This window comes from Lycorma delicatula, chromosome 6 (genome assembly GCF_047948215.1).
Source record: "Lycorma delicatula isolate Av1 chromosome 6, ASM4794821v1, whole genome shotgun sequence".
NCBI lineage: Eukaryota > Metazoa > Arthropoda > Insecta > Hemiptera > Fulgoridae > Lycorma > Lycorma delicatula.
This window is the reverse complement of record NC_134460.1, coordinates 91,563,319-91,589,671: the sequence shown is the minus strand read 5'-3', so window position 1 is coordinate 91,589,671 and position 26,353 is coordinate 91,563,319. Positions and strand designations below refer to the sequence as shown.

Here is a 26,353-nt window from a genome sequence, read left to right as displayed (position 1 = left end):
AAAAGTTGAACCCAGCTCCTAGAGCAACTATATGTAAAATTTATGATAGATTCTAAAATTAAATATTTTTCTGATTATTAAAAACTCAAATAATGAAGTGATTTTTTTCTTGAGAGGAACTGTTGAGTATTTTTCCATCAAAAATTAGCCCAGAAGAGAAAGAAATGGGGAAAAGGATCAACTATTAAATAAAGACTGATGATGGTCCAGAGAGTAAATTTTAATTAAATAAATTATTTGTTCTGCAACTATGTTAATATTTTCAATTTCCTTGTTATAAAGATCAATCCAAAACATGTTTTTTCCTTGCCAAATCTTACTAAATATGAGAATATTGCATAGATAAATAGATTATTGAGAGAAACATAGAACAAAGACAGAAACATTATGTATATGTATATATATATTAAGAATTTTAAAATTATATTTATAATTTGCTATGTATTATAGTATTGTACATTCATATACAGCAGGATATTAAGATGGTTTTTTTAATAGTAATCTTTATTTCATTTAAAATTATATGTCTCATTTTGAAAAATGTTAATTATTTTTTCTTTAATAGATTACCTTGATTCTAATGAGAGATAATATTTCTTTGTGAATAATGTTTTTCAATGAAATAGGTCCATTATTTCAAAACGAAGATGTAATTTCATAAATAATATAACCAAAGTGCGCGCTTTTTTACGTACAGAAACGTTGCCAACATCGCGCCACATTCGCCTCTATCATCCCGTTCGGCAGCACTGCTAATATGAAAACATATTTAGAAGGCACGGCACAGCAGTGTAGAGTGGTAGGAGATTTGCCAAGCTAGTTTTGAACATGGCGTCGACTGATTACATTACCGAAGTAGAAATACAGCCGGATATTCAAGAAATAGAAATAGAATCAATTCCTGTAGAAATACCGTGTGAGACTGTTGAAACGACGATAGAATGTGTGGATGGACAACCAATGATAGCTTTACAACCTTTGCCGGATCCGGGTCGCGATGAAATTATTTTGCAGACACAAGAGGAAATAGTTGGAACGGTAGACCCTTTATCAGTTTATGACCAAATTCCAGTGCCGACGGAAAACGATATTTATGTGGATTCAAGTCCTGGACCTTCGAGAAGAGGGCATAAAAAACCGAAAAAAGGTGGCAGGTTTCGTGGAAATGAGCAATACATAGGCGAAATGGCAGAGACAAAAACGAGAAAATGGGAACAAAAGCAAGTGCAAATAAGGACTTTAGAAGGTGAATTTTCAGTGACAATGTGGGCATCGGGTACAGATGACGGTAAGTGAGTTATAAAATTAAAATATAGTGTTATGTAATTGTGTTTAGTAAACATTGAGTGATGATTGTAGTAGTAAGTTAATAAGCTTCTCTGTAAGTTGTTGGCGTCACAAGATAGACCTGAAGGCGTGCCGATCGATAAAGGGCGACTACCATTGCCCAACGACGAGTAATTATCATTAAAACTTAAAATTTTTTAGTGAAATATAGTCGGTTATTTGTGTTTGTTTTGATTCTGAGACGGCCATGAATGTTCCAAGGAGGCTGCCATTATTATTTTGCAATATGGCTCCTTTTATTATTGTAATATGGCCGCTTTCGGGCGATGGCGGAGGGAAGCCATTTTCGTTTGGCGTGCACGTTTTTGTTGAAGGATTTGAGACGTTAATGCCTGTTGCTTTCTTGCCGAATTATTTTATCCCGATAGAATCACTTGGTTTTTTTAAAATAAAATATTGTGATTATTAATTAAATGATTAACTACTAGACCCAATTATTGTTACCTATAAGTTTTAACAAATTGTAAGCTTGTGACGCAGTGTTGCCACGTAACTTGAGATTTTTTCTCTTGTTTATACAGATTAATGCGATTAAGTTTGACTGTATATTTAATTAGGCACTATTAATTACTAATATAATGTCATTGCGTAGTGAAAGTAATGTTAATTTTATAGCTTATAAAAAGATTGATATCCTCGTTTTATCTTAGATAATCTTGAAGACGTGAAACCTTATAGTCGTTGTGCAATATATTAAAATATATACTTTAAAAATATACTTTTCTTTTGCTCTAATTAGCAAAATAGAAATAATTCACTTCTTACTCCACTAATTATTAGAAAAAAAACAAAAAAAAAAACAGATAAGGCCTAATTCAGCCACTAAATTAGTACAGACATATTAATGTTAATAAATTATGACAGCCTTAAGTAAAGTCATATTTCTACTAACTTACTATGATTGCCACAGACTTTGTAATTTATTAAATCATTTTGTAAAACATATGTGTCCAGGAAAATGCAGTAGGTTGACCCTTATGTTTTAAAAGCTAAGAAGTTGAATATGGAAATTTCTCAAATTTTGCCTCTACTTGTATTTGTCCCCCATTGTTACATACTTAAATGTTATTTTGTTATAGTTCAGGATATGAATAAAATATTGGTCTTCATTCAACCAAATTCTAAATTGTACAATTTCATTACATTACATTTTTCAGGGAAGATATTCTATGAATTTTTTCTAGAATGTATATTTTTTTTGTGTATGTGAAAAACTGAAGTAAATGAAATATTTTACTGTACTATACTAATATTACTACTTATATTATACATTTTACGCCTTATAATAGCATTTACACCAGAATTGATGATTACCTGTATTCATTATTGATCCCAATTCAGACTGATATTTAATTATGTGTTATTTGATATGTACAGTTTTACATTGGTTTTAGGGAAAAGGTTATAAAAACAAACAATGCCTAGGATTCAAATTGCAGTAATGATTAGAATAATGCAAAACACATGTTCAGTCAGGGAAAGAACAACTTGTTCTTTTCGTAAATGAGTGTTAGTCTGTACAATATGTGGATGATTCATTCACAACAATTGAATACTTTATTTTCATATTTTAATTAGTCTTGTTTCTTTCTATTGCATCATAATTCCTGTTACCTTAATGTTCTGTTATTGTTTGATTGAATATTGGATACATTGTGTTACGTTTCTAAAGATTTTCTATAAGTTGTAATATGTAGGAACCACTGAACATTTTTTTTAGTTATGTTGTGCTATAGATAACCTATTAAATGTTATAATTCTTCTGATGAGGGTCATGAAATAATTTATTACTCTTTATGTTGAGATTTGAAACTTCTGTAGGTGCAGTCTGAAAACATTGATGGTACTGTGATATATACTTTGAAGTAATTTTGTTTGTCAAACTTTTTTGAGTGTATAATAAAAAAGAAAAATGTAATTATTTAGAAATATGAAGTGCGTACAAAAGTCGATAATCTTGGCATTTGTTGTGCTACAATCACTGTGCTGATTGTAAGTATATAAAATAAATTGTTACTTTCTTGTAGTTTTTTTACTAAAAATTACATATTCCCGCAGTGGTGACGGTAACGTTTTGAATTTGACATTATTTTGTTGTGTTTACATTTTAAATTGGGCAGTTGTAATATTTAAGGTAATTAGACATGCGCAGTGAGCAAAGCGAGTGTTAGTTTATGTTTATTTCATTGGAAGTCAAGTAACTAGCCTAACCTTAGCCTTGACATAAACCAACCTAACTACAGCAATATCTGATTTTTTGATTCTTCATTTTAAAATCAAAAGTAAAAAAATTCATCATTATTATTTTAACAAAAAGTTGGTAAAATTTAAACACTGCGATAGAGAGATACTTTTTCCTTGTTTGTTGATAATTGTGACCATAACAACATATGCCAAGATTATTGACTTTTGAATGTGTCATCTTTCTAAATAATTATCAAAAATAATAAGATTTGTGTAGCTTAGTTTTGTAAATTTTCTTTTGTCACCTATGTTAGTCAAATGAAGTTTTGTGATTAAGTAACTACTTGTTCTAATTTTAAAATATTCTTTTTGCAATAACTTGTTTACACAAAATTTCACTTATAACCTATATTGATATACATATTCTCATATTCTTACACTGCCATTTTAGTTGCTGAGGTTTACTTATAAACTTTAAAATTATACAAATATTGGATCTTTTTTGTTAAGTGGCTGTGTTTTTGCATTTTTGTTAGGATAGTGTAAATACACTGTGGTATAAGATTGAATGACATCATAGCTGCATGGTGCGTCATTACCACTGCGGCAGTGGCAGTAAATAAATTACAACGCAGTGTTGTAATTAATTCATTTACAACATTCCATTCCTCAGAAATCATTCATGTGATTTAAATCCTTTCATTATTATTATTATTCATATGTTTATTTTTGTACAGTGTACGTTGATTATTAAACAAAGTTAAAAATACCAATTTAAAAAAAAAATTGGAATAACACTGAAAGAAAGCAATAACACTGTAATCAATCAAATACTGAATTATTATTGCTCTGACAATAATCTGTCACCACTGAATCACAGCCAGCGGGCCAGCCACTTTGGTGTTGCCACGAGTAGCAACAATGATATTCCTGACTATACTTAGGTGTGCTTACACTATTCCTAACAAAAATGCAAATGCTACCACTTAACAGAATAGTTACCAAATATTTTCACATAAGAAAAGCTCATGTAATTAATCTTTAAAAAAATTTGATATAATAAAAATTTATGCCAACTGGGATTATTCTATTATCACAGAATTTTTACATAAAATGTAAATCTAATTTCTTTTTTTATCTTGAGAAATTAAGCCTTACAAAAAATTGTAAAATGCACAAAAAAATGAAGTGAAAACTGTAGCACATGATTGGATTTTATTGATTTTACTGCCAATCAGCTGTTCAGAATGTTCTTTAAAGGCAAAACCACAACCTAGCTCTGCTTCATATGGACATGAATTCTGAAATGCTTGTATGGAAAAGCACACAAGTGACTTCAAAACGATTGAATTTAGTTACAGTTTTTTCTTTTTTAAATATTGGTAGTTTTTGTTTCTACTTATAGAGTTAGTTGTTCTTATAACCTTAAATAAACTAAAAACTGTTTCTTAAATGTTGAAATTTGCAGAAACTGTTATTTTACTTAAACCTTTACATACATCTGTTCCTTTTTAAAAGAAAGTATTCTCACCCAACTTGTTGCAAAATATCTTACAAATACCTTCATTTCAAAGTCATGTGATGCCATTGAAAGATTTTCTTTGCTTTATTCTTGAATAATATGAATTTTATCATTTCTCTCCCAAACATATTCATCAATTAATAAAATTCATTGTAACCAAAAATGAACACAAATCATTTTGCTCTCAAAAGTGCAACGCAAAACTTCAGGAGATTTCGCTCAATTGAGTATATAGATTACTTTTTAAAACTAAATTTTTCAGTACTGAATATAATTACCATACATTCAGATTGCTTTAAATATTAAAGGGAATTGATGAAATTAAAAGAGAATAAACATCTGAGTGTCTGAAACATGAACATTCGTATAAAAATAACAAAAGTATTAAAATGAAAATCTTGTGGCAGTAACTAAATGAAGTGTTTTATATTCTGCCTTTTGTATTTCGGGAAATGAACTCTTAAAAAGGACATCATACCAATAACCACGAACAAAATATATATTTGTATAGAAATCACCTTTAAACTTCTTTTTGAAGTATACAAATTCCCTTTTATTTGCCAACTAGTTTGTTAATTTTAAAATTTATTATAGCATTTTAATTTGATATTGTTTACTTATTAAATAATTATTTGAAACTATGATTAGATAAGTAGATGATGATTCTTATTGGAGTTTTATCATACAAAGTTAATAGCAGCAGCTCATTTATGTAGCCATGTTCTTGTAGTTTGTTTTTAAGGTTATAACTTTTTATAAATGACAAATTTGTGCAAGCCAACTAACGCTAATGGTCTTCAAATTAATCGTAGATGTGATTTCAGTAATGGTGTTGTAATTGCGTTAAATTAAAAATTTAAGGACATGTCTTTAAACTTTTAATTTAAAAAAATAAATAAAAACAAACATTTCAAACTGTTGATAGAATCTGCTGCAACAGCAGCAGATTAATTAATTTTAAACGTTGTAACTTTAAAAATTAATAAGATTTATCATGTTCTTTTGAAGGAACAAGTTATGGTGGTTGAAAGGAGAACATTTGCAGTTTTGCATTAAACATAGATTAGCACTATAAGGATTTGCTCAAAATGTGCTGTATAAAATTTTACATTATTCAGTTATCATTAAAACAAGGAAAAAATCACATTTGCCAAAAAATATCTGGAATATGATGTCACAATCTAAATTTAACGGATATACATTTGAATTTATATTTGAAATTTAAATAATGTTTATATGCACTTATACGATTACATTTTCCATAAATAATGTTTAAAACGAAGTAAAGAACATCAATATTATGATGACTATATGTTTTCAAAATACTTTTAAATTAATTGTTGCAGATACAGAATAAAAATGGTTTGGAACGAAACTAAGTAAAACTAAATAGTTGATGTTCAGTTTCCAGAATATCAGTTTTCATTTTAGAATAGGAATGAATAATAAAATATAAAAATTTATATCAGTTTGCCCATTAGAAGCTATAGTATTGCAACCATGTAATCATTAATAGCACCAGTTATGAATTACTACGATAGTTACATAGGCATTATAATGATTAATATAATGGAGGTGGTAATGGCATTATGAAGGAAATTAAAATTACCTTTAGAAAGGTAATTATTGCCTCAATTAAATTTTAGTCTGTTTTCTAATTTACTAGTTCAGCTACATAGACAACGTTTGGCCCTTCTTAAATTGTAGTTCGTATTAAAAATGTACTCCCTGTTGTTTCTTAAATATTTGATAATTTTTCAGCTGCTTTACAAGATTCAAAAGAGTATTATTATTTTATAATTAATTTAAAACAATAGGCATTTCTGTACTTAGTAGTCATACTTTTATAAATCTTTTGTTGTTAATAGCCATGTGAACTTTATTCTTTGAAATTCATAAACATAAAATAGAAATTATATATGCTTAACTTATTTCATTTTTTTTTACGGATTCATTATTTCCAAATTAACTGTTATTAGATGATTTTGAGTAAAAATATTTGCACTGTAGTTCACTTTTAATTAACATTGTTTTAAATGACATATTTATAAACTGCAGTAAAAAATTATTTTCTTAGAATTTCAACTTGTAGAGTATTTAATATTGACATATTAGAATTGGCTGTTCCCAGCAGTATTGTCTGTGATCCTTCTGTAACAAATGCTGACCTTTTAACTTAAATATTGAAAATATAAATTGTGCAATACCTAGTAATGGTATCGATACATAAAAGGTTTTCTGTGTCAGTTGTAAACCAAAAGATGTGCATAAAAAGTACTGTTAAGTTTAAAAAATAATAATTTAATTAAATTTAATGAGTTAGCAGAAAAAGTTTTGAGATTGCTTTAGTAATACTTCATAATTTGTTGGGGATTTTATTTTGTTCTGGTCATTATTGGAGCTACCCTCTCTCCAAAGTTGAGATGGATAAACATTTTGATTAGGAAGTACATTGTAGTTTTACATCATTTTAATAATCATTATTGCCAAGAAAATCTTTCATTGTTATAATCTTCATCTTGTTGATTAGCATTTTGGAATATGATAACACTTTTAAATTATAAAGGATTACATAGTTTCATTTTCATATCGTTCAAAATGATTGTAGGAAATGCTTTGGAGCTAATTATCCAACTCCTTTATCATTGGAGTTTCCAACAGCAATTTTAATGACAACAGTCATAAATGTTTCAGTTTTAGTGTGTAGTTGAATAATAAATAATGTTTCCAATAGTATAGTACACATTCCTGCACAACATACACCTGGATTTTACAGAAATGTTTTGTAAAAAAATGAATAAGTTGGAAGTATGCTGTGAGAAATAGTCAAGAATTTAGATGAAATTTTGATCATATTTTGAACCGGTTTATAGTATATAAAAAATAAATAAATGCTCATTTGAAGTTTATCTATTTAAACTTTAAATATAATTATTCTGTTAAGTTTCATAATGACAGACAGATTAAAAAAAAAAAAGAAGTTATATAAAGAATTAATGAAGATTTAATTTACTTATTAATGTTTCCAGTTGTTTTTGTAAGCCATTTTCTGATTGGTAACACTTATAACTATTATTGCTTTTCATCTGTGTTTGAAGAAAACTATTGAATTAGTTACATCTTGTGATCGCTGTGATCTATTTAGTTACACTTTATATTAGGTTTTGTAAATGAACTCCTTGGTTCCAAAAAATTGTAATGAAATAATGGAATCTGTTAAAAGCATCTGGTTTTTCATTTCTATGTTCTTTATATTAAATTTTTCATCATACATATTTGTTGCGATATGCACCATGGTGTGACCTTCACTGCATATCTGGCGGCATTCTTCCTCTGTCATGATGACACCGTAGCAGAATGCTCAGTGTATGATTTGGTTTATTGAAACAAGATCTGTTATCACAGTTCAGCGTAATTATTGACTTGAATATGCCAGTGCTGCGCCTACAAATAAAACAATACTCTAGTGATTTAATCACTTTAAGGAAACATCCCAACCCTGTAGGGGAAGACAATCCGCCTTGTGGCACTTCCAGTCGCCCCCCCGCCCCTGTTCCTGATGGGCTTTAACGGAAGTCATCTTTTGCCCTCTTAATTTTTTACATCTCATTGTAGTAAGCCAGCTCTCGTGGGATCCCACCAATGTAAATGCCTCAGTAAACATTTACATTAGTGATTTATAACTCAGCTTTTGCCCACTGCAGGCTTCATCCGGACATCTTGAATGTCCCACGTCGTTCCCCTCAGAACTAGCTAACAGAGTTCGCGGAAGCACAAACCCCATGCCTAGTTATACACTTTACAGAGCCAATTTGTGCATAAATATCTTGTAATTCGAGGCAATTGAATAAATAGCATACCACCAAAAATGTTATACACAACAATGAAATTTATTCTAGTTTCCTTAGTGAACTCAACTTTCAGTTCATATCTTTTATTTTGTTGAGGTGGAGGAACCCCGTTTATGGGCGCTGAAGCAGTGTCGAACTCGAAAATGTATATGTATTTCTGCGCACTACCGACTAAACCACCACCCCTGGCGACCCCCACCATCTGGGAAACCACTAATAAAGCATTATGTGTAGGGGTAAGCACCCACACACATTTGGTCTCCACAAGCAAACATCATCCATACCAGACCACTACACGCGCACACTGCACACCACAAATACCTAACGAGAAAAACATTCAGCAAAAATAGAACATCTAACAGGTACTAAGACGCACCACACACATTTATATATTCATACAATCAAGTCAACACAAGACAAGCACACAACAATCAAGAAGACATGGCCACAAGACACACTTATCCACCAGGTACACTCAAAAATATTAATTAAATTTCCACAATCTCACCCAGAGTATACAAAACACACATCCACCAACTAACACACACATCCACCAACTAACACACACATACACACACAACTCAACTACTTACCAAATGATCACTTACCCACACGACTGTCAGCCATAATCATTAAAAACATGAGCAATGTTCTCAGACATCGGAAGCGGAGTGTCCACAGCCTCACCGTATCAAAGCAACCCCCTTCATACTCAAGATGGTCCCCAAGGCACTCAGCTGCAGACCTGTCCAACCCGGCACTCTCTGACAGTGGTCTCCTATGAGTTTTTTTCTGTTTTACTAAGTTCTTCTAAAACCTTTCTATTATAATTTGCAATAATAGTCCACTGCTTCACACCCTGAAGCATTATCTGCTGAAAATCCTCATGTCTGAACATGTCCACCCGACTCAGGTCATCCTGGAACCTCGTACAACTGAAAAAGACATGGACAGAGTTTCCTCTACATCGTAGGCCAGACAGCAGTCTGAATGGTCAAGCGTGAACCTAAACAGATACGATCTGTAATCACTATGCCCAACCAGGAATTGCATAAGACTATAATCAGTTCATACCCTGACTTGGTTTCATTTATGGACTCTGGTCTGATCTGCTAGGGAGAGGCAGATGTACTTCCTACTCCCCCTGAGCTCAATTGCATAGTCCTGCGTGACATTTACTTTCATTTACTACCATCGTCGAGATGCCGCTACACCTCACGGCTGCATGGTTACCCATACCTTCGGCAATGCTGTCATTGTTCCGCCAACAGCTAACATTTAACAATAATTACTTTTACTGACTAAAACTGTGGCTCAATGCCAACATGCCTACCTCCGGCCAATCAACTATCCAGGTGGTCCCTAGCCACCTGCGGTGCTATTCTACACCTTTCAGTCATTCTGCTCAGGGCAAGCAAATGAAGAAAGCCAGCCACAACAGTCCATTCTCTGCGAGTCAACTGGAAGACTCGCAGATCAAGAAAGGAATTTACTCTCTCAAGCTCCCTAACAACCCTGGTACATTCAGCCTCACACTGGGGACAACCATAAAGGACATGGTCCGCAGTGTCATTAACCCTCCGGGCACAAGTTTAAGGAAACAGCCCATATCTTAAAGGGGAAGTCGCCAAGCAGGCCATCCGTATCTGAAGTGAATGTGGAATGGATCTGAGCATTTTGTACGTGTACCCAAAAATGTCATTAGCAAGTTGCAGTTTAGACTTATGAATATCTAAATCTACAGTGTACAAAGTGGTGCATAAGAGGGCTTAGACTTCATGCATATGTTTTCCTGTTTAGCCTCCAGAAAGGTATTACTTCAGAGGATGAATGAGGATGATATGTATGAATGTAAAAATGTAAATGAAATTTAGTCTTGTACAGTCTCAGGTCGACCACTCCCAAGTTGTGTGGTTAATTGAAACCCAACCACCAAAGAACACCAGTATCCACGATGTGGTATTCAAATCCATATAAGTAAGTAACTGCCTTTACAAAGATTTGAACCTTAGAACTCTTGACTTTGAAATCAGCTGATTTGTGATGATTTCACTAGACCAACCCGGTGGGCTAGACTTCATACATATTAGATGCAACTTGAACATGAAATCAAACCCAGTGACAAAGTGAATAGATTGGAGTTTGCAGCTTTCTTGCTTAACAACATTGATGAAAATGAGGACTACTTGAAATTTTCAGAAGAGGTGACATTCTACATTATTGGGTCAGTAAATCGACAGTTGCAGGATTTGGGTATCAAAGCCAGTGCATGAAAATATCAAACATTAGCGTGACCCTTCCAAAGTCTATGTTTGGTGTGGACTGATGAATGACTGTATTATGGGCCCATTCATTTTGTAGAAAGCACAATTAATGAGGATATTTTCTGTGATATGCTCGAACTTTATGTTTATTCACAGATTGATGGTATTGAAGAAGAAAAAGGATTAATTTTCTATCAACTAGATGGCACTTCACTGCATTACAGCAACCGTGTCCATGCTGCATTAAACATTTGGTTTCAAAACTGGTGGATTGGAGGAGGTGGGCCAATCACATAGCCACCAGGAGCCCAGACATGACCACAATAGATTTCTTTTTTGTGGGGGCATGTGTAAAAACATGGTTTATTTGGAGAAAATCTGTGACATCAACCACCTACAGGAGGATTGTTGCAGCAGTACAGTAGTATAGCATACAAATCACCCTACATGCTGGCAAGTATATGAGAAGAGCTGGATTACCATCTGGACATGTGGAGGGCAACAAGTTGTGCACATATCGAAGTACATTAAACACCAAAAAAATTTCAGAATAAACTTACGTAAGTAATACTTTAAATATAATGCTGTTTAAATAATTCTTAAAACTCAGGAGTTCTTTTATAAACACTTCTATTATGAAATAAATTTAAATTATTCTAAATCCACATCTCACAAGCTCTTTATTAACTTTTTCCTAGTTATATTACCTTCTGCATATTTACAGTCCATTCTGATGTCACGAAACTGAATTAATTTCAGTTATCCATACTTTCTAAAGTATTCAACAATTTTCTTTTGTGTTTTAGTGGTTATTCATGCACATAACCGAGGCTGAATTACATAATTTTAATCCACAACGAACTACACCAAAACAACTTTTATTACTTAAAACCCTTTTTTTAACTCTCCATAAAATGTACTTTAAAACTGTCTAAAACTAAAATGTTTTCCTTTGTCGAGAGAGCACTTTGTACTTTTGGTTCCAATCTGTTTCAGTCCAGTCTTAACACAAACTGTACTTCCATTCACTTATTCTGTTGGGTGCTAACAAATTATACTGATATGGTTTTGCGTTTTGTTATTTATAAATATGAAGAGAACTTGTGTCCAACAGCAGTAATTATAACCATGCACCTGCATCAGCACTATTGATCTGATTGGCAATGATTTGTTTCCAGGTTTTTTCCACTTGTGACTAATTACAAAACTTGTGGCAAATTACAAAACAGAAATAATGGTTCCTTTGCAATTGAAAACTGATATAAATTATATTTGTTTTTTTTATGAAATTGTTTTATTTTTATATTTTATATAAATGTTCTGCCAGAATAGATCTTCACATCAAAGGATGTACCTAGGAAGAACTTCTAATTAATTTTTTTCAATGTCTTCGACATGTCGGTTTTATTTATTTTTTCAGATTTTTAACTAGTAAACCTAAATTTTCCCTTTCAGTTTGTAATAAAATAAAAATAAATGATAAGATGTGATTTACGATTTAAGTTACACTCCTCTACTTTTATAAATCCTCAAGTTGTAGATATTGAGCTAGGGTGAAAAACCCATATAAAATTGTATTGAGGTCGTAAGGAGATATTTATTAGGTTGAAGAGTGTACTCTTAATGTATTGTCTGTGTTGTTTGTAAATTCAATTAGGAACTTGTGCTCAAAATATTAAATTACATTAAATTTCTTGTGAATGAGGCTTAACTTATGTGATAGTTCCATTTTATCAGGATAACCCATTGATATGTTATTTTTATTTACATACAATCATACGCAAACCTTTAAACCCAATAGCACAATAAAAATTATTTTATTAAATTATTATCATGTATACAATGAATGCTTAATATTTTTTATAATCATAATTGATAATTTAAATTACTCCAACATTGTTGCTTTATTAGTTCAAAATCACTTAATAAAAAAGACATGATTGTCAAAATATTTATCAATTTCTTCATAAATCACAACTCATTGTTTAAAATAAAAGTATCTCTTGAAATTAATTTTAAGTAAAAAAGGTTTAGGGATAATTACATGAAATTATTTTAAAAGTAATTGTTAATATCTGTATCTCCTGTTTAATTTATAGTAATATGTAAAAAAATCTTATAAAATAAATGAAACAATAAATGAGTAAATTACTATATGATTGTTCTAATTTAATTGTAGATACCTTCTTCTTAACATGAATCTTCTTTCATTTAAACCTGTTTGCAGTAGCCAATTCGGTTATTTGGCATAATTCCCCAAATTGGCGATAAAATTCCTTTTTTTGAAAAGTCACCCTCATTCACATAACATTTGCATTATGTACTTATTATTAGCTTTTTAACTCCAATATCTACTAAATTATTGAAATAATTAACAACATTGATGCAATTCATAAAAATATATCATTCTTCAGCCTCTCAATTTTTAGGGTTTCATAGGTACTCAGGAGTAGAAAAAATCCTGTTTCTCCTATTCTCTTCATTGTCGTTATGTTATTTGGATACTCACATCTAGTTTGGTGATTTCTTTTCTTGCTATTGTTCAGTTATAAAATTTTTAATGCTCTTAAAATATAAATTATTGGAAGTTAATTGTCTTCAATGTCAATTAAAAGCATTGGTCATGTACAGTAATAACTCTAGTAAGATATGTCTTACCATAACCCCTTCCAGAAAGTAAACCCAAATGTTAACATGTTGCCTCATTAATCAGCATGACAAAGCTGATCATTATTCATGTATTTACCTTAAAAGTAATGAAATCAATTCAAATAAATGCCTATCAGATCTAATTATTAGCATCTTGCTTATGAGTATCTGATACAGCTGGTTTTAATGTTCCTTGTATTAATTAAAAAGATTAGGAATCACCCTTAAGTTGTGTAATCAAATAATATATTCTTTTTTTTGCCAAATATAGTTGTAAATTTCATATTAATGTAAAGATTAGTGCCCCGCATATAAAATGTTGTGGTTAATGGGGTTTTCTACCCTATTATTATTTGATGATTTGTAACGGTTGATTTTGTTGTGTAAAGCAACAGAATAACAACGTATTTTCAGAAAGTGGTGGAAATTTTGTATAGTTGTTGGTTGATTATATTGGTGTTGTACCTTCTGTCACTGTTTTTTTTTTGTGTATAAGAGTGAGGGATTGTTACAGTTGTGCCTGATGTTTTATTGTATAAATTATTCAGTTTAATAGCTAACTCACATTAGGTGTAAGACAACTGTAATGTGTAAGGAAGGTGTGCCACAGGATAGTTACATATAGCTAGTTAATTTTCTGTGTAATAAAAGTATGTTTGTTATCTTTTTATGAATAGGTTGTGGCCAAGGAAGTTCAAGTCATGATGGTGTTGTGCCATGAAATGTAAATTTGAGAATATTCTAATCCATTGTTAATGGATTGGTGGAATAGCTTGTTTTTCGTTTGTATGGGAGTATAATGTCAATGTAGTGTGCCAGTACATTTTGTGCATTACTCATTTTGTAATATAATTTATTTCAGTGTTGTAAAAATATTTCAGCAAGGATGCTAAAAGTGGCTGAACTCATTGGTTGGTCTGGTTGGATTTAGTATTTTTGTCGTGCAAGAAGTAATGCTTTGTTACATTGTTTATTCAGTTATCATGATAATATTAATATTTTTCATGATAGTGTTCAGTTTAGTGATCTCTGTAATACATAGATGATCCTAAATACCAGTATGTTAGTATAGAAATTGGTTTTGTTAAAGGATGTAAATTTGAAGTTAAGAAGAACTTTTACTTCCATAATTCTGTTGATAAGTTGTTTGTTCTTTTTATAAAAAAATTGTTTTCAAACGTTAAGTATGATGAGGTTATTCTGTGTTCATACATTTATTACTTTGCAAACTTAGCGGGGTATTCCCATTTTAATTCAACAAATGATGAGTGCATCACTATTTTTGATTTTCATTATATTTGGTATATAATCTACCCACCTTTTAGTGGCCAAAAAATTTTTTGGATATTTAAAAAAAATGTTTTTTAGTAATAGAAACTATTTTCTAACTCACCATCAGGTAAAAACAGCCATTTTTGTCCATGAGCTGTAGCATTCTTAATTTACATGTGCAGAGGGTCAAAAAGGGCTTTTTGGAAAGAGTAAAGATTGAACTTCATCTTAGTGTACTCCAAATTAATTTTGTTACATAACCAAATCTTGTAATGTTTACTGAAGATACATATACAAATTTTTTTCCCCCAAATTTTGGGCCCAAAATAAATAATGAAGAGCTTAGGATTACATGCCTGTTTTTTACTTTTTAACTTTTACGTACTGTTAGTATTTATAAAAAAAAATGGACTGTTGTCCAGAAAAAAAATGACAAGTGTCCTTCATTTTAAAAAAATGGCCGCTAAATTGTAAGATTTTGAAAATGTCTCTTTTTTGGGGCTGAAAAACAACATGTAGTACAAGTGGCAAAAATGTGAAATGTTTACAGCAGTAATTACTTTTTAAAACCATATATACTTTAAATAAATATGTTGTGTATATATATATATATATATATAAATGTACTTTAAAACCATATAAAATTTATTTTGTTGCTCAAAGGGGTTGACAAGTAATGAAGCTAACAGAACCACTAAAAATACAGTTCCTTCTAACCATAAACAATGTATCCAAAAATACTGATGTTTTGTATTTTTTTTTTCAGATTATAAAAATTAAAACTAATTTCATTAGAATGATTAAAATGAAAATTAATAAATAGTCAATTACAAAATGAATAAATAAATGTGCATGAATAAGTCTTACACTTTTTGATAACAAACTTAACTAACATAACTATGCTCCTGCCATTTTTTTATTGAGTAGAACTGAAGAAAAGTACTCATTCATCTTTGGTGTAGTAATGTGTCCTCTTCCAGTAGTTAATAGAAAAAGCTCTGAAGGTGCGAAATCTATAAAATATTTTCCAGTTTAACCCATTTTTGATTATTCTTCAATGATTTCTTGAATGAAGTACCAGGACCCTGCAGATTGAAAAAGTGTATTCGATATTCCTCTTCATTTTCAAGTATTTTGACTTCAATGACTTTGCCTAACCACCACTCGCCATCATATATGTAGCAGACATAATTTTTATATTTTGGTTTTGGTAACCCTATAAAATAATCAGAAACACTAATGCCCTTGTGTACCAATACTAACATAAATGTTTCTGATTCAGAGGTCTCCCGGCCTTTCAGAATACATTTCTGACTTGTTGGAACATAACTGTGAAAGGTTGTTGTTTCTGGACCTGTTGCGATTACCTGATAACAAGAACGGAGGTATTCTTCAATCTCTTGAACATCTTTATTAGAGCAGAAAATAAGTGTTATATTTTTTATATTGTCTGCAATAATTTTACATTGCAGAAGGTGTAACAATTTGATTGTTGACTATCCTTTGAAGTCTTGCTGTAGTAACAACCCTTTTACAGTTCCACCAATACCATTACATGGTCCTTTTCCTTGGTATGAGGCAAAAAAAACTCCATTCAGCTGTGATTTCAAAATCTTCTTGATGGTAGCACAAATGTATGAATTTTTTTTGTTTTTATTATACTAGGCTGAGGAGCCATCAGAAAAATTAATGAATTTTTTTACTTCTGGTGTGTTTTACCTGTGTTTTTACTTTATTTATAACTTGTTTATGGAAGCACTTGTTTTGTGCTTCAAGTACTCACTAATCACACAGTAGCTTTGGCTTTGTAATTTTTTCTTTTTAAAATATATGAGAAATGTATGTACTGTGGCATACGTTTTTGACCAGAGATGTGACTGGACTTTATCCTGTATTACAAAAGAAAAATTTTGAGAGAAGTTTCCCATTACAACAATACATTCACCCTCCAACAAGTTTTCCTTTTTATGTTGAGGAAATTAGCCTGTTTCTTTGCAACAAAGTGATGTCTTTTTTGATTATTTAAATTTTCAGTAAGTCTATCTAAGTACTCTTGAAATAGAAGAATTTGAGTAGTTAGTTCACAATGGTCAACAGAAACCCACTGTTTGAAGATAATTTCAGAATCAAAATCATCCCAGCTCTCTTGCAGTAATCTGAGCACTTCATTAGTGCCTGGACGTTTTTAACACTGACAGCATGCACGTTTCATTTTCTATATCACATACCATGGTTGAAAGGAGAATTTTAAAATCAAATTTCCGACTCTATTATAACACATTGAGGCTCAAATATATCTGACATTCTGGTTCGCTATCTTTATCATTTAGTGGGTTTTGTATTTTGTTTAAGTATTTTGTACACAGTGCTCTGCCTGGAATTAATTTTAAATTTGGATTGCTTGTTGAAAGTGTCAAAAACATTTCTTGAAGAGGTTTCTTAACTGGTTTTGTGTGACAGCTAACTGGGTCATAGCAACTTTTCCCAACAGTATGAAAATATTTATCTTATTATTCAGTTTTATGAAAAGTACAGATCATTTTTGTTTCAGTACATCCAGTTAAAGATATCAGTGTTATTTGCAGTTCACAAAACTAAAATTTTGTGCAATACTGAAGATCTATTGTAAGTCAATTTGTGACATATTGTTTCAGTGTGAATGCCAAATGAACGTGCCGTAATCTGTTTCTATAAAATGCAAGGTTTTTTTACAATAACAATACGGTTAGTATAAATTATAAAACTACCAATTGCACCTCACTTTATCTTATCCCAGTTTCTCTACAGCTAAAATAAAAATTTCTCGAATTGATAAAATTAAAAATAAAAGATATAGCATAAAAGAGAAGTTCACTGCTAATAAAATTACTTTATAAACAAGTGTACATTACCTAATCAAAGTATTAACACTAGCAACAATACAACATATAACATTGAAATCAAAACAGTAAATGAGCTTTCTACAATGTTTAAAATCAGGATTACACAAACATTCATGTTCATGCATGTCTATTCACTTTTATGTTTAAACATAAGTTTATGTGTATGAGTCATACTTTAAGTAACAAACTATCTAGAATATAAGCTATCCCATTATAGACGTATCAAAGTATTTTGTACAATAGGCCTACATTATTATCTGAAAAAAAAAAAAACATGCTGTGAAATTTTTGTATACGTTGTTCACAGTTAGAAGGAATGGTTTTTTTTTTAGTGGTTTTAATGGCTTCATTACTTGTCAAACCCTTTGAGTAAAAAAAAAAAATTTATTTGGTTTTAAAGTACATAAAATACTTACTGCTGTAAAAATCTCAGATTTTTGCCACCTGTCCCACATGTTGTTTTAGAGCCACAAAATGAGAGATTTTTTAAAATCTTAGGATTTTGCGGTTATTTTTTTTAATGAAGTACACTCAGTAACAGTCCAATTTTTTTTAAAAGTTAAAAAAAAATTATTTATTTTGGGCACAAAATTTTAAAAACAATTTGTAAATGTAACTTCAGTAAACATTACAAGTTTTGGTTTTGTAACAAAATGAATTTCGAGTACACTATGATGAAGCTCCATCTTTACTCATAACAAAAAGTCCTTTTTATCTCTGTATGATATAAAAAGTGATGAAATGGCTGTTTTTACTTGTTGGCAAGTTAATAAATGGTCTATTTATTAATAAATAGAAAAAAATATTATTTGGCCACTACAAGGTGGAAATTTATATACCAAATATCATCATAATCAAAAATAGTGATCCTATAAAATCTTTGAAAATTTGTTCAATTAAATTGGGATATCCTTAGCACTTCACTTAACATTTTTTCTTAGTGTCCCTCTCCTTCCTTTCCTGCCAGTAATTTTTATGTCCTTGATTGAGCTTTTTCCTGATATTTTCTTGCTACTCTTTTTTTGGAGCTTACTCCTTGATTTCTTTTAATTTTTTTATTGATTAATTCCCAATCTTGAGTCCAAAATTTCTGTTCATGGTTTTTAAATCTTTCTTTACTTTACCACAGTATACGGCTTTAGTGTTCTTTCTAGATAAAAAAATTTTCTTGGTAATTCAATTCTTATTATTAAAATGTGGTCTAGGAAAGCCTGTCTCCTGTTATACATTATTTCTTTTAATTTGTGGTGTAATATTATGTTGGGGGGGGGGGGGGGGGGTTGAGTTTATATTTTAAGTGTATCATTCTTTAAAGAACCAGATTTTTCTTGAAAAAATCTTTTTTTTCATCTGAATTTTTTACAAGGCCTGTCTTGATCATTATCAAATGTTCTGAAGCATACCACATTTCTGTACAAATCACCATGTTTTAATCCTTTAATTTGCATTTATAAAGATGGATTTTTTGTTGTACATATTTTGTGTTAAAAAATTTTATTCACCTGATTTCTTGTGCTAATTTTTTTTGTCATTCCATTTTGTAGTTTCTCAAAAATACAGTGGTTTTTTTTTTAAACTTGGGCATTTCTGATATCTGTCATATTTTGGATTTTTTCAAAAGGTATTTGCAGGCCTGTTTTTTTTTTTTTTGTTTGTAAAAGAAGACATAATTGCATATTCTGCTATTTTTGGATCGTCCAGCAAGATAACCAAATCATCTACTAAAGGCTGTTATAAAGAAAAGATAAGTAATTTCACCTAAAAATTTAAACTTCAGAAGTTGTCTGTTACGGTTTCAGTGATTATTCTTTGTTTATCCAGAAAGTAAGAATCGTTTGTACTTCACATGTGTGCAGCTTCACTTAATAATGAATCAAGGCCATCTTGTGTTGGTGTACAAAATTTCACAGCTGTTCTGTTACAGTGATTTTGTGTGAATAAAAAAAAATTGAAAATTCAACCATGTGAGGTACAGTTGTCGGTCATATGTTTTTTGAATGCACAAGGTGTTCATTCTGTGGTAATTCATCATTATTGGTGTATGTTTTTTTTTTTGTCTTCAGTCATTTGACTGGTTTGATGCAGCTCTCCAAGATTCCCTATCTAGTGCTAGTCGTTTCATTTCAGTATACCCTCTACATCCTACATCCCCAACAATTTGTTTTACATACTCCAAACGTGGCCTGCCTACACAATTTTTCCCTTCTACCTGTCCTTCCAATATTAAAGCGACTATTCCAGGATGCCTTAGTATGTGGCCTATAAGTCTGTCTCTTCTTTTAACTATATTTTTCCAAATGCTTCTTTCTTCATCTATTTGCCGCAATACCTCTTCATTTGTCACTTTATCCACCCATCTGATTTTTAACATTCTCCTATAGCACCACATTTCAAAAGCTTCTAATCTTTTCTTCTCAGATACTCCGATTGTCCAAGTTTCACTTCCATATAAAGCGACACTCCAAACATACACTTTCAAAAATCTTTTCCTGACATTTAAATTAATTTTTGATGTAAACAAATTATATTTCTTACTGAAGGCTCGTTTAGCTTGTGCTATTCGGCATTTTATATCGCTCCTGCTTCGTCCATCTTTAGTAATTCTACTTCCCAAATAACAAAATTCTTCTACCTCCATAATCTTTTCTCCTCCTATTTTCACATTCAGTGGTCCATCTTTGTTATTTCTACTACATTTCATTACTTTTGTTTTGTTCTTGTTTATTTTCATGCGATAGTTCTTGCGTAGGACTTCATCTATGCCGTTCATTGTTTCTTCTAAATCCTTTTTACTCTCGGCTAGAATTACTATATCATCAGCAAATCGTAGCATCTTTATCTTTTCACCTTGTACTGTTACTCCGAATCTAAATTGTTCTTTAACATCATTAACTGCTAGTTCCATGTAAAGATTAAAAAGTAACGGAGATAGGGAACATCCTTGTCGGACTCCCTTTCTTATTACGGCTTCTTTCTTATGTTCTTCAATTGTTACTGTTGCTGTTTGGTTCCTGTACATGTTAGCAATTGTTCTTCTATCTCTGTATTTGAACCCTAATTTTTTTAAAATGCTGAACATTTTATTCCAGTCTACGTTATCGAATGCCTTTTCTAGGTCTATAAACGCCAAGTATGTCGGTTTGTTTTTCTTTAATCTTCCTTCTACTATTAATCTGAGGCCTAAAATTGCTTCCCTTGTCCCTATACTTTTCCTTAAACCAAATTGGTCTTCTCCTAACACTTCTTCCACTCTCCTCTCAATTCTTCTGTATAGAATTCTAGTTAAGATTTTTGATGCATGACTAGTTAAACTAATTGTTCTGTATTCTTCACATTTATCTGCCCCTGCTTTCTTTGGTATCATGACTATAACACTTTTTTTGAAGTCTGACGGAAATTCCCCTTTTTCATAAATATTACACACCAGTTTGTATAATCTATCAATCGCTTCCTCACCTGCACTGCGCAGTAATTCTACAGGTATTCCGTCTATTCCAGGAGCCTTTCTGCCATTTAAATCTTTTAATGCTCTCTTAAATTCAGATCTCAGTATTGTTTCTCCCATTTATCGACCCATCTATCGACTTTACCTTTCATATTATATATTGGTGTTCCATCTTTGTTTAACACATTATTACATTTTAATTTATGTACCCCAAAATTTTCCTTAACTTTCCTGTATGCTCCGTTTATTTTACCAATGTTCATTTCTCTTTCCACTTCTGAACACTTTTCTTTAATCCACTCTTCTTTCGCCAGTTTGCACTTCCTGTTTATAGCATTTCTTAATTGCTGATAGTTCCTTTTACTTTCTTCATCACTAGCATTCTTATATTTTCTACGTTCATCCATCAGCTGCAATATATCGTCTGAAACCCAAGGTTTTCTACCAGTTCTCTTTATTCCGCCTAAGTTTGCTTCTGCTGATTTAAGAATTTCCTTTTTAACATTCTCCCATTCTTCTTCTACATTTTCTACCTTATCTGTTTTACTCAGACCTCTTGCTATGTCCTCCTCAAAAATCTTCTTTACCTCCTCTTCCTCAAGCTTCTCTAAATTCCACCGATTCATCTGACACCTTTTCTTCAGGTTTTTAAACCCCAATCTACATTTCATTATCACCAAATTATGGTCGCTATCAATGTCTGCTCCAGGGTAAGTTTTGCAGTCAACGAGTTGATTTCTAAATCTTTGCTTAACCATGATATAATCTATCTGATACCTTGCAGTATCGCCTGGCTTTTTCCAAGTGTATATTCTTCTATTATGATTTTTAAATTGGATGTTGGCAATTACTAAATTATACTTCGTGCAAAACTCTATAAGTCGGTCCCCTCTTTCATTCCTTTTGCCCAGCTCGTATTCACCCACTATATTTCCTTCCTTGCCTTCTCCAATGCTTGCATTCCAATCTCCAACTATTATTAAATTTTCATCTCCTTTTACGTGTTTAATTGCTTCATCAATCTCTTCGTATACACACTCTACCTCATCATCATCATGGGCGCTTGTAGGCATATAGACGTTAACAATCATTGTCGGTTTAGGTTTTGATTTTATCCTTATTACAATGATTCTATCGCTATGCGTTTTGAAATACTCCACTCTCCTCCCTATCTTCTTGTTCATCACGAAACCTACTCCTGCCTGCCCATTATTTGACGCCGAGTTAATTACTCTAAAATCACCTGACCAAAAGTTGCCTTCCTCTTCCCACCGAACCTCACTAATTCACATTTACTACTACTATATCCACATTTGTCCTACCCATTTCCCTTTTTAAATTTTCTAGCCTACCAACCTTTTTTAAGCTTTAACATTCCACGCTCCGACTCGTAGAATGTTATTTTTTAATTTTCTGGTGACCCCTTCCTTAGTAGTCCCCACCCGGAGATCCGAACGGGGGACTATTTTACCTCCGGAATATTTTACCAAGGAAGGCGCCTCCATTATTGCTATGTGAAAATGCAGAGAGCCACATTTTCTTGGAAAAAAAGCAGCTGTAGTTTTCCATTGCTTTCAGCTGCGCAGTACTCAGAGGACTGAGTGATGTTGATACGGCCGTTTAAGTCGTCCTGACTCACGCCCCTAACAACTACTGAAAGAGCTGCTGCCCTCTTTCAGGAATCATTCCTTAGTCTGGCTCTCAACAGATACCTCTCAGATATGGTTGCACCTTCGGTCCAGCTACTCTGTATCCCTAAGCACTCAAGCCCCCTCACCAACGGCAAGGTCTCATGATTCATAGAGGAGGACCGGGTGTATGTAGTGACAGTGTAATGAATGGTATTTTTGGCAACATTCATGTTCATGAGTGTAATGAATGGTATTTTGACCTGTGAAGTGTGTATCAACATTCATGTTCATGATTATGCACATCCACATGCCATAAAAAAACTTGCGAACTCCTTAAAGGACTTGGATGGGATATTTTTTATCATCCTTCCTACAATCCAAATCTTGCTGTAAGTGATTTCCACCTGTTTACAAAATTGAAGGAGTTTCTTTACAGGGATTGCTATGAAAGTGACATGAGGTCAAGACAGCTGTTCGTGAGTGGCTTAATGGACTGGTGACAGACTTCTTTGATGATTGCATATGAAAACTAGTGTCACAATTTGAAAAATGTTTAGAAGGTGGCAAAATAGCTTAAACAATGTAGATTATTACGCATATATTAAAGTTAAAAAAATACAATAAATTTATTGTAAAAATAAAAACTTTTTAATTTCTGGATAACCCTCGTATTTCTGGTTTTATCATTAGCTGAATTCTTTTAGTTTTCAAAAAGGAATGGACAATCTAATTTACATATGTTTTTTTTAAAGTCAACAAAGACTGCTACACAGTTTTATTTCATAGTTTTTTGTTGCATGTACTTTACATGAAGTTTAATGGAAAGAAAATTTGTACCACTTAAGATTGGGACTTAAAATCCATCTGATTTGGCCTAAATCCATCTTGTTATTACCCTATTTCTTTTTCTATATTTATTTTGATTTGATTCTGTAGTGCTTTAGATAACGTTTTTATGAAAGTGGTTTACTATAATTGTTTATTTTGTTGTCTTTTTTTTTGTTTTGATTCATACTCAGAACTAATCTCCATTCATCTGAAATTTTTTTTGTTTAATAATACTGATGAACATAAAATTTGGAACTGAAAAGGCGTTTTATGTAGTATTTTATATGCTGAATCTGAATATGTATTCCAAAACAACCCAAAAATGTAATGTTCTTAGTTACAACCCTCTTAAATTTATTTGTTCCATCATTCATGTAACAAACAATACAAATAAGTTAGTACGTTTGCTTATTCACATCAGATTCATATTGTGATGCATGCTGTAGACCTATATTCGATACCTAGCAGTCAAATGATGTCATTTCATGTCAGGGTAGACATGTATAAACATGTCAGTGAGTCAAGTAAGGACTAATTCAACATGAAATTTTCTTAAGTATTAGTTGAGTTCAGCCCTTTGTATGACTTGCTGTGTTCTGAAGTTGTAGTGGTTTTATCATACATATATTATAAAGATTGTTTTATAAGTGATGCCATAAATTTAGTGAAAAGATTTTTATGACAGAACAACTTTTTGTTTTATTTTATTGATCATCAGTATTTGTTGTGTGTGTTTTGCGTTGTGTTTTATTGTACTCCATAGTGAAATAATTTTATGAATACCCGTAGCACTTGCTGTAGGAATTAAAGAAATATATGAAAGTGTCAAAAATTTAAAAAGTTATTAAGTATAATGAACACTTAATGGCAAATCATTGGTGACCTGAAAGTGATAGGGCTTCTTCTCAGTCTCCAGAGTGGTTTAAAAAATATATTTATTTCTTGTCTTTGTGAGTTAGTCGGGCTACAGTTAAACACTACATGGTTAAAGACTGGCCAAAAAGAAATCTGTTTATCCCAGGAAAGGATCATATTATTTTACCAACTCTACACATAAAACTTTTCTTTCTTTTTCCTGTTGAGCCTCTCGTAATTACCTTTCAGATAATATTTCAGAGGAAGAATGAAGATGATATGTATGAGTGTAAATGAAGTGTAGTCTTGTACAGTCTCAGTTCGACCATTCCTGAGATGTGTGGTTAATTGAAACCCAACCACCAAAGAACACCAGTATCCACGATCTAGTATTCAAATCCTTGTAAAAATAACTGACTTTGCTAGGACGAATGCTGGAACTTTCAATTTCCAAATCAGCTAAATTGGGAAAACGCGTTCACCACTAGACCAAGCCGGTGGGTTTACACATAAAACTAGACCTGATGAAGAATTTTGTAAAACATTAAAGATGGAGACTGCTTTAAATATTTAGCTGAGGTTTTTTCACAATTAAGTGAAGTCAAATTAAAAGAGGGAATATTCATTGGGCTGTAAATAAGAAAATTAATTCATGAAAATATTTTTAACAGCAAACTGAATCTTAAAAAAAAACTAGCAGCATGGAAGTTATTCAAAGATGTCATTACTGATTTTCTTGGAAATAAAAAAAACTGAAAACCATGATCAGCTTATAAATGAACTCTGTGAACTACAAAAATTTAGCTGCAGAATGTCATTGAAAATTCATTTTTTACATTCTCATTTGGCTTCTTCCCTTAAAACTTGGGTGACCTCAGCAACGAAAAAGGAGAAAAATTCCACCAAGATATATTGGAGGTGGAACAACGTTATAAAGGCTGATGGGATGAATCTATGACAAGTGACTACTGCTGGATAATAAAAAGAGAAGACTTACTGAACACAAAAGGAAAATAAGAAGAAAATTAAGATAGATTTAAATGTCTGCAAAATAAAGGTAGGAATTTTAATTGTAATTATTATTATTTTTGTATTCTATTATTTAAGAAGTTTCTCAATATTTTAAAGTCATAATTAAGAAAATGACAGTGATGAAGAAAAACTGATTTCATTTTAGAATTCAGCATAAAAACTACACTCTATTTCACCTGTTTCTATCTAGGTTCTAATTTTTTTTTGATCTGTGTAATGTTTCACAAGTAATTTGCCAAAAATTCAGACTTCTTTTTGTTATGGATTGATTAATTTCATTTTTAAAAGTGGACTCCGAGCTTTTACGCCTTTTAATTTGATGTTAAATGTTAGGTAGATTCTTAAGTTGGATGTTTTTGATGTCTTCAATTTTATTTAATTATTATTTCTGAAAGTCTTCTTGTTCTCCTTACAGCCTGTGGCTGTTTTCTTTCTTCGTTGTTTGAAGTTCTTAAAATTGTCTTGAGTTTTTTTTATAGTTCTACTTTTCCTGAGTTCAAACTTGTTCAGAAGAGCTTCTTCGTAGCTTTTGAACCACAATCAAAATTTCTTTTTTTGTGGTTAAAAGGATTGTTGTTCCTGCTGTTTCTT

General features: G+C 31.5%; 1 protein-coding gene across 5 annotated transcripts in view; it reads left to right on the top strand.

Moving 5' to 3' along the window:
• The first annotated feature begins 788 nt into the window (after positions 1-788).
• The window catches only part of LOC142326022 (transcription factor YY2-like), a 57,685-nt gene continuing 32,120 nt past the window's right edge, over positions 789-26,353 (top strand). For 4 of the 5 annotated variants that reach the window (XR_012756654.1, XM_075368088.1, XM_075368089.1 and 1 more), the window contains exon 1: positions 790-1,288. Coding sequence is in view for 4 of the 5 variants with exons in the window: in XM_075368088.1 (XP_075224203.1) it covers positions 829-1,288 (460 nt within the window). In the remaining variant the exon portion in view is untranslated. Of the gene's footprint in view, positions 1,289-26,353 lie in introns of all 5 variants that reach the window. The other variant, XM_075368087.1, reaches the window with a different exon arrangement.